The sequence below is a fragment of the Hippocampus comes genome, unplaced genomic scaffold (assembly GCF_001891065.2).
Source record: "Hippocampus comes isolate QL1 unplaced genomic scaffold, H_comes_QL1_v1.1 scaffold319, whole genome shotgun sequence".
NCBI lineage: Eukaryota > Metazoa > Chordata > Actinopteri > Syngnathiformes > Syngnathidae > Hippocampus > Hippocampus comes.
In genome coordinates this window covers 813,744-830,422 of record NW_017806090.1, presented here as the reverse complement: position 1 = coordinate 830,422, position 16,679 = coordinate 813,744, and the positions used below count along the sequence as shown (strand labels likewise).

The 16,679-nt window shown below is 41.7% G+C and overlaps 2 protein-coding genes across 2 annotated transcripts; one reads left to right on the top strand and one right to left on the bottom strand.

Moving 5' to 3' along the window:
* Positions 1 to 984: 984 nt before the first annotated feature.
* nts (neurotensin) lies at positions 985 to 5,753 on the bottom strand. The gene is made up of 4 exons (XM_019894732.1): positions 5,510 to 5,753; positions 4,484 to 4,536; positions 2,020 to 2,304; positions 985 to 1,366 (listed from the first exon to the last, which is right to left on the bottom strand). The coding sequence occupies exons 1-4, from the start codon at positions 5,571 to 5,573 to the stop codon at positions 1,220 to 1,222; spliced, it is 549 nt and encodes a 182-aa protein (XP_019750291.1). The 5' UTR covers positions 5,574 to 5,753; the 3' UTR covers positions 985 to 1,219.
* A 1,342-nt stretch (positions 5,754 to 7,095) lies between these two features.
* rassf9 (Ras association domain family member 9) lies at positions 7,096 to 14,911 on the top strand. Its single transcript, XM_019894871.1, has 2 exons — positions 7,096 to 7,258; positions 12,486 to 14,911. Exons 1-2 carry the CDS (start codon positions 7,212 to 7,214, stop codon positions 13,642 to 13,644), a joined length of 1,206 nt encoding a protein of 401 aa, XP_019750430.1. The 5' UTR covers positions 7,096 to 7,211; the 3' UTR covers positions 13,645 to 14,911.
* Positions 14,912 to 16,679: the final 1,768 nt, after the last annotated feature.

Genomic DNA, 16,679 nt, shown 5'->3' with positions numbered 1-16,679 from the left:
TGCAATATGGGATCCTATCTTGTGCCTTTTCATTTGCGGTGAACACACACACACACACTTACACACACACACACACATACACACACGTCTTTGAAAAGTTAACTTTCTGGAGTTGGGAAAAAAAAAGACAAAAAGTGACGTTCCGTTGTCTTTTTTTTTTTTTTTTTTTTTTGCCCGAGCACATCTCCAAAATGTCTTTCAAATGAAAGTTAAGAACTTGTAGCGCCTGCAGCTCTCCAAGAAAAGTATCCACAAAACAGTCCTTGTCTTTTGGAGTTTCTTCCATGCCAAGAAAGACGAGCGAGCGGCTGAACGGCGCATACGCAGGGCAAGCTGTGCGCAAAGTCACGCACAAAACACTAAATGGGAAGCCGCTTGGCACCCCGTTTAATAAATGATACCCAGGAATAACCTTTGGTGATGAGCCACATGCGGCTTCACTGTGCCTTGAGTCATTTGGTCCAAAGGCGTTTTTTTGGGGGGGGAATGGCACAAGTGAATGACTTACGCAACATTGCCATCTGCTGGCTGCAACGGGCACTCACCTGACACATCTTTAGGTACACCATCAATAATAATAATAAAGAATAATATGAAAAAAATGAAATGTTGCCTGAATAAATTAAGGAGTAAAAAAAAATTAAGACACCCCCCGCCCCCCAATATAAATATTTTACTGCATGAGATGATTGTTGTTTTTAACATTTGAATCTGTCATACAACTGTGAAACAATAGTTTAATGTTTAAAAAAAATGGCAAATGGAATGAGAGTCATAATCTCATGAAAAAGAATTTTTTTGTGATGCTGCAAATTAGAAACAAAAAAATGTCTTCCTAGAAGGAAAAAAATATTTTTTTAGGGAAAAAAAATGGACTTGAGAAAAAAATGATCCTCACATAATTGGCCTCCTCAATCATTCTTACACTGAATCCAAATCGAAGAAAACTTCAATGTTTTTTTTTGGCCTTCAGGGCCACCATACTTTCGGCCCATCAAGTAAATTAGACTCTTCTTTTGTATCGTGATTCTTTAATGATGTACACAAACAAACCAAAATAAAGTGTCAGTAAAGAAATATAGCTTCTCATTCAATGTGATGCTCGACTTTTTATTTCGGCGAGAAGTGCGGCAGAGTAGGAAAAAGTCGGACGCAGCATATGATTGGGTGGCGGTTAAAGGAGCTGGGTGGCGTCAAGAGGAACAAGGGTGGCGACCGGTCAGTAAATTTCACTCCGCTTCAAAATGTACGGCCTCCGAGACTTGGCTGCGTGAGTGGCCTGCCTCTTGAGGATGTATGGCGACTTGCGCTTCAGCTGCGCACTGCCGCCATTTCCCGCTGCGTACTCCATGGAGTCGTAGTGTAGCTGTAGAGAGAAAGGTGCACCATTAGGGGTGTTCGATATTCATTTTTTTAAGTCAAGGTTTTTCCAGAATACAGTCGTACCTTGACTTCCAAGCAGTGACATAGGGAATCCATTTCAGAATCATTTCTACTTGCTGTATAGACGGTTAAAAATCAAACAAGTCTTTGTTTTTTGAAAAAAGTATGGTAAGTGTAGTCTAGAAGTCTCTCTCTCTCTCTCGCTCTCTCTCTCTCTCTCTCTCTCTCTATATATATACATACATATAAAAGAATTTGCCGATATGTGTGAAGTGAAAACAAGAAAGACTGCCATTGTTTTCCAACATATGCAAAGAGAAAAATCAAGGGCCCTGAAATTGAACCCTGTGGAACCCCATGAGACAATAAATGTGCTTATTTCTGTTAAGTGAAATCGAGAAAGACTGCCATTGTTTTTGTTTGTTTGTTTTAATAATGAATACTACTATTCAAGTGAAATACGTGTCGCAACACCTTCAAAGCCGTTTGTCATTTTGATGTTGAGGCAGGTGTGTGTGTGTCAACACTGTTTACAGGTTTAACGTGCGAACATATGGGCAGATACAGTATGCGTGTATTTATATTTGTGCAATTTGTGTGCATGTACAGTGAGTGTGTGAGTGCTTGTAAACTCACCCTGCCCTGGCTACTGTGCAGCAGCGCTCTGCAAATGTGCCGCACGCTGTAGAGTTCCTCCAGACTCTTGTTGCTCCACTCCCTCATCCTCATCTGCTGTTCCCCCTCCTCTTCCTCCGCCTCTTCCTCCTCCTCCACCTCCTCTCCAGCCTCCTCGCCGCTCCTCCTCCACCACGCCGCCTCTTCCGCCCCCTCCTCCATGAGCCGCAAGCCGTCAGCCAGCCGGCACAGGTTGTCCAGTGTTAAGCGCCAGTAGGGGGCGCTCTGCTTGCTTGCCTGTTTCAGCTGTCTCAGACAGAAGGATCAACAAGTGAGGATTGAAGTCGTCATTCGATTTATTAATTATTATTTTTTATTGCCCATTTAACGCAAAACTTATTACAGGACTCCTAGAACAAATTTGAAAAACTATAATTGCTATAAATCGCTGATGGTGTAGTGGTAGATTCGCCTGACTTGTGTGCGGGCAGCGTGAGATTGGTTTCCACTCTGTGACGGTGTGGATGTGGGTTTTAATGGTCGTTTGTCTCTGTATGAGCCCAGTGACTGACTGGCGACCAATTCAGGATGTAGTCTGCCTTCCGCTCAAAGTCAGCTGCAACCCTTTTCAGGATAAGCAGTGTTGAAAGTGGACGAAAGGTGATACAAAATCTTTTTTTATATATATTTCTTTGACCTGTGGGGCGGGGCACAAGAGAAGTGATGACAACCATCAAAATTGTGATGATAACCACAGGAAAAAGTATTTGGAGTTCATAGTGTCATCGAAACAGGGGTGAGCAAAAGTTTTGGCCACACACTAGCCTCTCGAGAATTTACATCATAAAGCTTCCTGCAATATTTATTCAATAATTTAGCCACCCTCGTAAAAAAAATTTAAAATTATGCATCCATCCATCCATTAGCTTGAAAAAAAGTGTACTTTGCTTTGTGTGATGCTACCTTGAAACGGCAGGTCTGACTCATCGGCTTTTGAAGGACGCGTGAAAATTGCCAAATTGAGCCAAAAATGGCTGTTTCAAAACAAAATCATTTTGTTTTGCTTTTGTGGCTCTTCGGAAGAAAAACATGCCAACCAAATTTCATGTTGTGAAGTGAAAGTTTGAGAGCAGAATTTTCCACCAAACACCGAACCTTAACTGTATAGTGAGTCCATCGTGAAACAGGGCCTCTGCAGGTTTCAACAAGCCAAATTTAAGACCTTTTAATACATTGCTAAGACCATCGTGAATACAATTTAAGACCCATTTCACATTGATACAGAAAAAACGAACAAAAGACTTGAAGGGAAAATTGGAGGTCCGTAATGGATTCACAGCTTTCACAGTGGAATTTAAAAAAAACAAACAAACAGACAAACGTAACCTACATTGTAATTAATTTTTTTTAAAAAAAGGTCAACTTGTAAGATTTCGTAACTGCTAACTAAGCTCTAAATACACCACAGCAATGGCTGGTGGTGTTCAATAACTTCTAACCAGGCAGCACAGGTCGCTTACAGTTCCACAGCGCCGCTTTACCGTTATGTTGTAGCTTCCTCAGAAAACAAAACATTTCAAATCGAGTTTGAGATTTATGCATGTTTAAAATAAAAGTCATGCCAGTCCTTTATTTTTTATTTATTTTTGGGGGGGGGGGGACTGCCAAATTCTTATTTAAGATCTAAGATGACATTTTAAGACCTTAAATTCAAATTGTTGGATTTAAGACTTTTTTCTTCGACATTTTAAGACTCGGCAGATACCCTGTTAAAATATCCCCGGCAAATTACTCGTAAAATGGTCCCTTTAAACTAAAATACAAGGCTTACTTTACTTATAAAAAACAGACCAAGCAAATTTCATGTTCCTCGTGAAATTGACAAGTGCCGAATTAAAATAACATTTTACATCAAAGCCTGTACAGTCAGTTTATCCTTGAAAAGGTCCTTGAACATTACCTTATAAAATCTCCACGTCTAAAGAAAACGGCAGACTTCCAATGCCTTTCTGGGCATGGCTTTTTGCAACTATTTTTGTGGGTCTACTCGTGACAGAGACGCCAACCAAATTTTATTTTGCTCAGTAAAATTGGCATCAGTGGCTGAATTGTCCACAAAGTCTACGGCGCCCTGCTGAATCAATGTCAGTCATCAAATTTTGCTGCCATGATCAGCCCACGCATGACAAAAATTGCAATTTAGTGGCCCCACCTGATTTGTGTATATGAAGCAATAAAACAACATTTCTAGGATGCATTTGTCTTTGAAGGACGCCTGGAAATGCGTTAAACTAAGCTTAAAATGGACGCTTTGAAAAAAAAATGGAGGACAGTTTTTGTGAGCAAAAGATCATGGGGCAGAGGGGTCAGTGCCCCAGCATGGCCAGCAGAGGTCAGTGTTGCTCCATTTGTACATTATATTGAATATATCGTGGAGAGGAGTGCTGCTGATGCTGTGAGAATTTTTTGTGGAGTCTTGTCTTACCTTGGAAGCAAGCAGGCTGCTGAGCAGTTGTTCTCCAAGCTCCTGCTCCATGTCTGAAGAGGAAGAACCTGTTATTAGTGTTATCATAAGTAGTCACGGTACAAAAAAATAATAATAAATACATTTATAAAACACATCAGGTTTAAAACTATATTTCAGAGAGGAAATGTTTTTTATTATGATTACAATTATTATAATTATCATCATTCATCATCGTAAAATAATCAGAATTATCATATTAACAATTGTGATGTTCGAATAATATCAAATGTATCCACTTTGCCTGAGTATGATGACGATGATGATGTTGATAATGATGATGATTGGCGGTGGCGGTCCAAGTAGAATTACAAACACATCAAATCGGGTTACAAATAACATTTTTTTAAAACATCAGCGAGTTACTGGTTTAACAATGTTTCTACAGAGTGATTCTGATGACTGTTTTTAAATACATATTCAAAAACATCTTCCAAGGCAACAACAATTTACAATGATTGTACTTAAGAGCTTATCTCCACGCTATACATAAAAATGTAATTTTTTTTGACGTGAAAGCGTTCGATAGCTCTGATGTACCTAATGTTTTGGCCAATGAAAATCAATATAAAATGATACACACACACACACACACACACACACACACACATATATTAGTTCACTCATTATTTATTTTAATTTTGGCGTTCTAGTGCAACAAGTGGATGATGCACGCTCACTGACCACTTCATTAGGTACACTAACTAATGTTCCCCCCGCCAAAAAAAAAAACATGCCTCTTTTCAAGTGATTCTCACACACTGTGCCACACTCAGACTTTATTAAGTTCACGGCTTAATATTAGATACGGCGCTCGGTGTGTGTGTGTGTGTGTGTGTGTGTGTGTGTGTGTGTGTGTGTGTGTGTGTGTGTGTGTGTGTGTGTGTGAGAGAGACGCGCAGAGGGTGACGTGACTAATAAAACAGCTCCCCTTGTATGCGAGTGTCAATCCAAAGAGAGCGTTTTACTCTCTGGGGGGCATCTTACCTGCACAGAGCCCACTGCAGGTGAAACACAGCAGCAGTAGCACACAAGCCAAGTGAGCCTGCATCTCGACCGTTTCAACAAACAAACAAAGAAAAAAATAGCAATGAGTGAAAAATCTAAAGAAAAAGGGAGAAAGAAAAAGTCCCAGATGTGGCCCCGATGAGAGGGAGTCTTTTAGTCCATCGATGTCAAACTTTTGAGATTTCTCCGCTGCTCCTGCTGCTGCTGATGAGGAACGCTTGGATGTGAGCCTCAGCTATATACAAGCCCCCCCCCTTTCGAGACCCCCCCCCCCACCCACCTTCTCCTCCACTCACCACCGTCATGTCTTCATACTCATCACACGTCATCCTGCCGTCATGGATTTGTTGATGAGTGTCATTTTATTGTTTGACATCAAATGCGGTCTGCGGGGTGATGATGGGATGGGGTCGCTGGTTGGGGAGAGGGGGGTCCTGTCTTGAGACCAAAGCTAATTTTACTCCTCGACCAAGCATCACTGCAGCCGGCTGATGATTCATTCACACCTGAATATACATTCCTCCATTTTCTATCACGCTTATCCCCAAGACAGTCACGGGTGTGCTGGCTGACTTCAGGCAAGAGGCGACGCACATCCTGGACCGGCCGTCAGCCAATCACAGGCCACGCATCAACAAAAAAACACTCATATTTAACACCCCCACGAATAATGACCTCACTGTCCGATGGGAAACAATCCACATTATAGACTTGGACTCTTTTTCTCTTTCGAGATTCTCCCATGAACCTTCAGAGAACATGCGGCGGTTACGCAGGCAGTTCATGGAACTGTTTCAAACTCCCTAGTGAACACTTTCCACACTGTTGAATAAAAGTATCGAGTTTATATACAGGTGGATATGAATTGGGACTTGACGCTTCAAAAACCAACAAGGGCCCGTTTCTTCAAGAACCTGGGAAAACGTGGTGGAGACGCAGACCAATTCGCACGACTGTTCGAACGTTCACAGTGAACACTGTGCCCACTGTCCCATAAATAATACACATACATGACATTGACTCTTAGTGTTTCGAGATTCCTCATGAGCCTTCAAAATAAAACAAAACATGATTGAAACGTAGCCCAATGTGGTGGTCACACAGACAGTTCTCGCGATGTTTTCAGCTCCCTCTTGGGCACTATCACCACTGTCCCATGAAAAAGACGCACTTTTATAGCATGAAAATGTTTACAGTTTTCCAAGTTTCTTACGAGACAATGTTTAGTTTGAACAGCTTAAAAGTGCCCACGAACTTTGTAGAACCTGCACAAAAGAATACAATTTTTTAAACATTTTCATTTTTTAGTGGAGAGCATTTTGGTTCACTTGAGGAAAATATATCAAATTTTGGGTGACAGACTGATATTTAGGGCATTCTTGTGTATTTCTGTCAAACTTGGCGCAAACCGTCCATAATGCTTAAGAAGCACGTGTCATTTCTTCAGCAGGTGCACGGACAAGTGTGTTGCAGTACCTCCGTTGGCCGCGTAGAGGCATGGGGGCAGTGTTGCGTCAGTAACCCACCCCACTGTTGCCTTCTCCTCCTCCTCCTCCTCCTCCTCCTCTTTCCTCTCCTCCTCCTCCTTTTGAGTTCCTGCCGGGACAACAAGGAACTTTTTGGGAGTTTAGCGCAACAAAGTGTGCGTCGTTCTGTTTGTGAGGAGTTCGGACCGACTGCAATGGCTCCATTCGGGAAGAACTTCTTGAAAGCTCGTCTGAAAAACAGGTAATTTAAAACCACCATGTGAGCCCCTACAGGGGGGGCTTCACGTTACATTGTCTATGCGAGGTGGGGGGAGTGGGGTGGGGGGCTTTTGGGTGGGAGTTTCCGTGCAAGTGGAAACCAGGTCAGGCATGTAAAGTGGTTTAAAGTGTTAAAATTGGCAAAGCTATTATTTGAAAGTGATACGAAGTGGGTTGCAGCAAGGGCTTTTGGTCACTATATGAAAGAAAACAAGGCAAAAGTCATCTTGACATATAACCTAACTTCTTTATAACTAGTACTGTACCTCCTTGTGTTAGTAGTTAATTTTAATAATCTAATAAATTGAATATATTATTTGCTATTGCTTTATCCCCAAAATGAAAGACCTGATACAGCTCAAATGTTACTAAATATGTACATTATATTTGTATGTAGATAGATTGATAGGTACTTTTCCATCAAGACTGCTGGCTTAATGCTAATGCATAATGGAAAACACTAAAGAAGTGGTAACGAACAGCATCAGTGTCGTGGTTTCCAATTGGATACTTGAACCCAAATGGTGGTGCAACACACGTAGACTGTTAGACAATACTCCCAGTCATATATTCTGCATCCTCTGTGAAGAACAACTAATAATACAGCCCTCATATGAATCCGACTGTCTGTAGCCAGGTGGCCAAAGGGCACACACCAAAAGGAGCAGCACAATGTCCAGTGACTTGAATGAAAAAAATGTGACAGAAAACACATTCCAAAAATGTTGGGTCCTTTTTGGGGAGCCAAGTCAACTCACATTCATTTCAATAAGGAAAGATGATTTGGAAAAAAAATGGAAAACTAACAAGTGTTTTATGTTGCACACAGTTCATATTTAATGAATGCTATTGTCACATACGGTTTCCCCAGTGATATTTACATTCATGCGCTGTTTGAACAGATGTTCAGTTGTGCGCCTCTGCTTTGTAATTGCCTGCAAAATATGTACGTGCCCTATTTTTCTTCCTTTTTTGCATCTTGATAGCCAACACTCTCATCACCACTTCTTGAATCCGCAGCAGCAATTTGGTTGAGTGGCTCACTCTCGTTTTTTTCATGTATATATTTTTTTCATGACGCTTCTTTGAAGAAAAAAAAAAAGCGTGTGAAATCAGCATGCCGCCCCCAGAAAATGCAGCCAAAAGCTTGCTTTGAGTGGTCTGGAGTGAGCCAACACCATTCTTGACGAGATGAGGGCAGCGGCTAAAGCCTCAGCTGGCTTTGAGTTGGATTTAATTGAAAGGTACTCTCCTTGCTGCCAAAAGTAGGAAGAAAAAAAAAAGTGTGGATTTTAGCCAAATAAATTAATAAAATCAACTCGCTTGGAACTCAAGACGGGTCCTACACTGCATTTATTTGCCATCGTTCTGGTTGACCTCACTGTCAAATGGAAGCTCAGACCACTTTTTTCAGTAGATTTGGACAAGCCAAGATGTAGCCAAAATGTATTTACAGAAATAATAATCTGCATTATGGCCGATGCTAAGTATGTGTACGCTGTATCATAAAACTAAAATAAAGTTTTGAAAACTACCTGTACTTGCATTTTCAGGATGAACACAACATTCGTAATGCAGTCAATGTGATTGGCCATTTGCACTACGCCAATATTTTAAAAGGAAAAAATGTTGTTTCTTGTTTTGTTTTGTTTTTTTTAAAGAAAAAATTTTCAGAAAAAAAGAATTATTTAAAAATCGATTTTGTTGCATGTTTTGAGGAAAATTTCTGAGAATTATCTTTTATATTCTTGAATGAGAAAAGTCATGTTACTGACAAAATAGTATGTTCAAAGCAAGGTTTAATTTTCAAATTGTTTTTCTTTAAAAAACTTGGGGGGGGGGTTGCAAACCCCCCACAGACACACATTTTCACACAAAAAAAAGTTGGGGGTGGGGGATAAAAAGACATTCTCAGCTATATCTTAATTGCGTGTTTGACAAAAAAAAAAAAAATTAAAAATTGGCGGCAGCCCCCTGATGCTGCTGTCCATTTCGAACCCAAAGTGCCTCGGGAACGTGCGCGAAGGTGGTGTCGAGATTGTTGTTGTGAGATAAGGAGGGGAAGCGGCGTGTTGTGTCTCTACTCACAGATCACAAGTGCGACTCATCCCGCAGATAAAGATGATGTTATTTCCCTCATTCCCCGCCCAGATAAGGCCACCGACAGGAAGCGCCGCCCGTGTTTTTCTTTTCCGCTATGCTGAGTGAATGTTTACCCGCCTTTTCCCTCAAAACATCAAAGTCCCTTCAACCTCTTTACCACTGCTTGTCAAACTTCCCAGCTTTGGAGACTGTATATACTTGGCATAACAGGTGACATGCCTTCTGTGTGAAAAGGAACAGTCGAAAGCCAGGACGGGGGCCTCAAGTCTTACTCCCGGCACTCACCTCTCATGTGGTATCGTTTTAAAAGCAATTACCGTATTTTCCACACTATAAGGCGCACCTAAAAGCATTCGATTTTCTCCAAAGCTGACAGTGCTCCTTAATATAGCGGCACTGAGTTCAGTGGGCTAAACCATGTTCATCAAAACAGAGAATGCTTTATAATTCCTGAAATGACTTTCAGTTCACGGAAGTGCATTAGCAAGAGTTGCTAGCTTGAATTTCTCGACCTCTTCACGTGTTTTGATTCTGAAAGTGTTATCCAAACTTTTTTGCAATGTGTTTGCCACGAGTTTCGCCAGATTGCGGCTGCTGCTCATGCTCACACACTGAGCAGATTTCAGTGGAAAATCAAGAGGCAAGGGCCATTCTCGTACTTCCCGTCTGGCACAGGAAGTGGTGATTGTGGCCGAGGATAAATGCAGGTGCTTCCCGACACACACATAAGAATGCGCACGCTGTACCCTCTTTCTGCCCTGAATGTGTTTATCCACCGGTGTGTCCGCAATATTTATTCCAAATAATAACTTTGATACGTTTTGACGTGATTGATGACTTGCTGGATGAACTTTCGGCACAACATTAGGAACACCTGAACTATGTACTGGAAAGACATTCAGTACAAGCTGCAATTCTGCCTTCACAAAAGAAGAATGTTGCTGACTTTTTGTTTTTCCTTAATTATGTGACTTTGTTTCTCAAAAGCATATGAAATTTGCCTTGAGTGTAATTTTTTGGAATGCGTGGGAAAAGGTGATACAACATTTTTCTGAATCATATGCATTTTTAAAAAATTACAATTAGCTTTTTTCACAAAAATAAGCAGTTTTTAAACTAAACTTTTTCTATTAAAAAAGGTAAATAAAGTATAAAACACTGCATTATGAGAAATCTTTTTTTTCTCAAAAAATAAAAACTAATTATTGAAAATATCGACTTTTTTGTCAAAAATCATGCTTTGCTTGACTTTTTCTTGAATGTGTAGATTTTATATATTTTTTTTAAATCTAAAAAATATATTATCATCTGACTTTCTTGCAAAGATATTTTTTCTTGAAAATATAAAAACACACTGGTGAAAAATCACACTTGTTCAAAATATGACTAAAAAAAAAACGTTTAGTTTTGTGGCACTGAGAAAAAAAAAATTCTACCCCCATCAAAGATTCTCAGAAAAAGTTATTAATTTTTGTTGAACGTATGACATTATTGTCATGAAAATATAAAAGCTAATTAAATTTTTTACATTGTTTTTTGCAATAATGTAAAAACAAATTCTGGAAAAATCTACAAAGATGCTTTTTTCTGAAATATATCAAGTATTTTTTTTTTCTCTACAGAAAACCTTTTCTCTCAAAATTGTCAGCTCTTAAAAAATATGAAAAAAACCACATCATTTTCTTTCACTTCACACGTGAATGTGAACGCAAAGTGTAGCGTGTGTTTTGAGTGGAAGCGGTGAACAAGTTGTCGGGAATGTGGCAGGCATGCAACAATGGGAGTTAATGGATACGTGGACCCTCTGAGCAAATACTTGAGTGACGTATTCGACAAACAAATGATCCAAATTCAGCAAGCTAGCGCGACTTTGACCTCCAAGAGTCTTCCACTATTTGGGGCCCTCACGGGAAAGGAAACAACATAATTACACTCTGAGATAAAAGTCGTAATCTTACCCAAATAAAGAGAAGATGCAGTGCTTTCTTGTTTCACTTGATGTACGAGATTACGTTTTGTTGATGCAATGGACCTAAAAGGGAGGTGTGTCTTGATAACAAACAACAAAGGAACAAAACACACACACAAAAAATATGTTTTTGTTTTAAAGAAAAAAAGCTGTATACAGTTTTTAGAAAGAAAATATATATTTGCGGGAAAAAAAAATCTTTTGTGAGGAAAAGGATTTTTTTTTTTATATAGTGCTGTAATACAAGAAAAAAAAGTACATTTTAAAAATAAAGGTCAAATATTCTTGAGACAAAAGTGGTTTATTTTCACGAACATTTATTTTTTCGGGTGCCAGTGTGAAAGGGCCCCTTTCACACTGGCTATAAAAGCCACCCTGCCATAAGCGCTGCTCCAGTCGTTAGTGGATTTCACTAAAATAATAAAATGTGATTAAATTACATAGCTATGACATTAACTGCGATGACGCAAACATTTCGCCTGTCATGCGGCCACCAAACACGGCACGCAAATCCAATCGGAACGTCTGGAAATGCCATGACTTTATTCGATTACCTGCTCCCGCAACTTGGACGTCTGTTCCATTTAAAGTAATGTGTATTAGCAACGCTACATTAGCTCTGGCCTATTAGCCACATACATGGACATATATGTATTTGGAAAAAAAAGGATTACGCTGGGTTGTTGCGGTCCAGATGAAAAGGTAATGAGGGGTTAAATAGCAATAGAGGATGAGTAATTGTCTAATGGGACAATAACGAGACCCTACGAAGGAACGTCGTCCCACAGAGAACTGCAAAATGCTTAAGAGTCATTGAATGTCTTGGCTAGCCAAATGCTGCCGGAAGTTAGTCCAAAGGGTCTGTCACGTACATGTATGAAGTGTGTCAAAAAAGTTCCAGGGACCAGTGTCACAAAAGATACGTATATTTAAAATCCAAACTACAGACTTAACAGAATACCGCTTTGATGTGATCCTTTTTCTTCAAATACATCTACGATAACTTATTCATGAAAATAATCAAGTTTCGCTGAGATCAGGTTAATCTAACAACAGTGCAGGACAACCTCCTTACTAGAGTATAACTCGGGAATGTAAATACTTAAGACATTCATGTTCCTGTTCCTGTCTTCTCCAGGACAAAAGACAGCGAGCCCATCGCTGGGAAGGAAATCCAGGTGACAGTGTGCAATGAGGAGAAGGTAGTCTGCGGCGTGACCAAGCACACCACCTGTGCCGACATGATTGAGGCATTGCTGGAAGATCACAGATCGGCTCCGCAGAGCAAACAACTCCTGCGGGGAGAGCCAAAAGACTTCAGTCTGGTGGAGCGTTACAAAGGTTTCGAGAGGGTGTTGCCACCGCTCAGCAGGATCCTGAGGCTGTGGTACGCCTGGGGGGATCAGAGACCCTTCATCCAGTTCGTCCTCGTCCAAAGCAGCGAAGTTGTGTCTCAGCGGGCTATGAAGCCTACAAAGAACCGGAGCCGATACACCAGGAACCCTCAGGCTCTTCCTGTGGAGAAGCAGAAACGTGTAGTGAGGAAGGCCTTCCGGAAGCTAGAGAAACTCCACAAGGAGAGCAAATCATCCGCTGGTACTGAGGAAATCGATCGCATGGTGCAGCTCATCCTCAACCAGGACCAAACCATTCGAGAGCAGATCCAGCGGATGGAAGATCTAGAGGTGGAGATACAGCAGCTTCAAGGACAGGAAGACCAACATGACAAGTTGGAAGCTTGCGGCTTGAACTCGGAGGAGCTTGACACGTTACTACAAGTCAGTGAAAATGTCCAGCAGCTGGAGCTTCAGATCCATAAGCAGCAAGCGCTCATAACGCAGCTCTGTCGCGACATAGACGCCGAGCAGAGGATGGCGGCGATTCCCGAGCAGGAAGGAGCATCAGCCACTCCCTGGACACCGTCTGAGGCCGATGAGTCGCTCCTGGCCGAGCTGGAAAGGATCCAAGCTGAGGTGAGGCGTAGCTACCTGGCCGGCGTATCACTCCACAGCCAGGCAGCCGAGGTAGACAAGAAAATCCGCTTCTCTGAGGCCGCCTGGCTCTCCAGGGATCAGGAGTGCTGGCAGTTGGCCACCGAGCTTCGATCGCTGCAAATGAGCGACGATGCCCTGGAGATATGTGGTGGGAACGCAACAGAGGCCGCTGTGGTCAAACATGTCTCTTTCCCCATGGATATGACGGACACGGACTCGGACACCGGCATCAGCTCCACGCACAGCCAGGACTCACTGTCACCCGGCCTGGACTTCCCTCCACCGCTGGACACGGACGTCTAAAGGATGTCGGCACGCGCACATCTAAAGATGTCTGGAGACCTACGCCAAAAGATTTCTGGACACAGATGTCTAAAGGATGTTTCCACCACTGGTCACGGATACGCAAAGATGTCTGGACAGAGATTTCTAAAGGATGTGAGGCCAACGATTTAAGATGTCTGGACATGGATGTGTTCAGGATTTTTGGACATGGACTGCTCAAGGGTGTTCGGATACATACATCTGAAGATGTCTGGACATGGACATCTGAAGATGTCCATCCTCGATCTTAAGGATGTTTCTGACATCGGACAAAAACCAAACCTCTCAAGAAAGTCTCTATCACTGGACATGAATATATAAAGATGTCTTGGCCAATAGTAACCGAAGTCTAAAATACACATCTAAAGACAATCCATCCATCAACCCTTTTGCTACCGTTTATCTGGTTTTGATTCACAGGTGAGCTGGACTGTAGCCCATGTTGGCTCGGTTGCCAACCAATGACGGGATGCATAGAGAGACGAAGAAAAAAAGTTCCGCGATAGAACCACTACACTATCAGTGACCTGAATACTGCCCCATTTATCCTGTTCAGGATCACAGTTGAGGTGGACAAGCCAGAGACGGGTTTACACCCGGCTCACGTTCTCTATGATCGGACAAGCCGACATTGAAGGCCAGTCAATGACAAGAGTACTTTCTATCCAAAATCCTGTCACCAGTTTTCTGTACCACTTATTCTCATTAGGGTAGCATGTGAGCTGGAGCCGACCCGGGACACCCTGGACTGGTTGAGTGTTGAGCGCAAAGAGTACCGCAGTCCGACCTGCAGTTACTTCAGCCTCATCCAAATCCGGCTTACTTCCTTGTTTTACAACAATCTTCCAAAAGTTGCCTTTGAAGACCTCCGGAACGCTTTGAACTGACTGAACAACTACATAAAGTAGTTTTGGAATTTTCTTGAAAAAGCCATACGGCACTTATTAATGTTCTTTAACAGTGTTTTATATTAAAACTCACTAAGGCGATACTGTATATCTTGATATAAATATGAGATTTATATATGTGATTAAGTTCAATGTTGACACAATTGTACATATATGTCTGTCGTTTTTATCTACAGTGTATTGTATCCATTTTAAATCTCTAGTTTTTAATACGTATTACAGTTGTACAAAGACTATACAGTATATTTATTCATCCCACAACTTTAATCTACACAATGAAGTTGAAATGTGCATTCAAACTTTCATAATAAACCAATGAAAAGGTGACACAAGTTGAATTTGGCGTGGGTTGCAAAATTCTGTTCATTTTCCAAAAAGAGCACATGAGGGGGAAAAAAATGAGGATGCACAGGATATTTACCGGGAATCTGAGCCCCTTTATCCCAGCTTTCCACTAAACTCTTCCAAAAAATGCCATCATGCTTCCGTTATGATTCTAATACTAACTCCAAAGCCAGAAAAAAAAAATCAGGCTGTATCTATGGATTGTTGGGTTAAATAGGAAGTGTAAAAGATGTCACACCAGACGATGACATGTAATGATCTGTTTGCAGACCGCTGTATTGCTGTCCAAAAGTGTCAATATCCTCCCTTTGCGAGATCCAACATAACGTGGATCACATCCCACCTTTGCTAGGTCTTGTGTAAAAGGGTTTGCTTCTTTTTGGGGGATCCCTGTGTGAAAGAGACTTATATATGGGGTGTAACATACTGTATAATCATTGGCAATGGTCTCCAGGGCGACAAATAAAAAAACAACTTGTACTTGAGATAGACAGGCCATGCTGGAGGGGAGGGTTTCGATTTCACGCCGCCAAAAAAATCACTTCAACACCCCCTCCATCGTTGACTACCCACTCCACAACCAGGTCACGACTGAGAGCTTGAAAGACAACAGGTCACTGCCTGCTTTTATTCTGACCCATGAACATAGTCCCTTGGCATCAGGTTAGCACCCCCACGTTAGCATGATAGTAACGCGTTAACAACACCAAAGCATTGGTTTTGTAGGTAATGCAAATTCATCGCTTGCCTTGAAGCAGACAAATGATGGCGTGTAGATTGTGCCTCTTGTCAGTTAAGGGCCACCATACTTCATGTTTGAGGCTCATTCGGAACCTCGGGTGCGAAACAAATCAATAAATAAAGTTTGCTTCCTACCTTGATACAGTTTGTATGACAAACATGCATGATAATGTGTGTTTCGTTTCTCCATTTGGGCTAAGCACAGATAATAGCCTATCAAGTCAAGTACCGTACAACTTTACTGTCAAATGCTATTGCTAATGCGTGATGCCCCACTCCCTCGCATGCTACCTGCCTAACTGCAAATCTCGTTTTCAGACCATGTGCTCCGCGTCGTGCCTACGGAAGTACAATATACGAGTGGAGCAGTAGTGTCGCTAAGCAACGGGGAAATCCCGTGCTGTACATTTTGTTCATAAGCAAGGTGGCGGTAGCAGTTAGCTTCCCACGGTTTGTTGCAACGAAGGCCTTGCCACTATTTAGTGGTAAAAATCTGGTCGCCCGAATGAAGTTGACATTATAAAGGTGTTTGTTGTCAGATAAATTTAGCAAATGGAAAATCATTTACGTGAAATCGGGACTTTGAAATGTGAACGTTATAGGAGTGAAAATGTAGGGTACTAAATAACTAGCTGAAGAACTATCCAGATAGCTAGCTGTGTCTCTTTTTCTAAAACATGATTTCCATTCACATATTAATCTGATGTTCGTGCTCTGCCGCCACCGCTTGTCTTGTGTGGTACAGGGTCCGCAGCATAAAGAGGTCCAATTATGACGCCAGCTGCGCGGTGGTGTCACATCTGAGTTCAAGCTCCACAAGCTGAGACGCGTCCAACACGTTCGAGGGGCTCACGGATAATTGGCAGCACATCCAACAAGCGTGAATCATTTCATCAAACGGCCCAAGAGGCAATAAAACGGCACTACAGTACCACTACGCCTACAAGTGTGTGTGCTATCGCTGACAGTTTTAAAAGCAGGAAATCGTACAGATACTTTCTCCACCCGCAGGCTACAAGT

Excerpts from the sequence above, each read along its gene's own strand:
- rassf9 (XM_019894871.1), top strand. The coding sequence starts at position 7,212 with ATGGCTCCATTCGGGAAGAACTTCTTGAAAGCTCGTCTGAAAAACAG. Across the intron at positions 7,259-12,485 it reads AAAGCTCGTCTGAAAAACAG|GACAAAAGACAGCGAGCCCA; the intron begins GTAATTTAAAAC and ends TGTCTTCTCCAG.
- nts (XM_019894732.1), bottom strand. The coding sequence starts at position 5,573 with ATGCAGGCTCACTTGGCTTGTGTGCTACTGCTGCTGTGTTTCACCTGC. Across the intron at positions 4,537-5,509 it reads CTGCAGTGGGCTCTGTGCAG|ACATGGAGCAGGAGCTTGGA; the intron begins GTAAGATGCCCC and ends CTTCCTCTTCAG. Across the intron at positions 2,305-4,483 it reads GCAGCCTGCTTGCTTCCAAG|CTGAAACAGGCAAGCAAGCA; the intron begins GTAAGACAAGAC and ends TGTCTGAGACAG.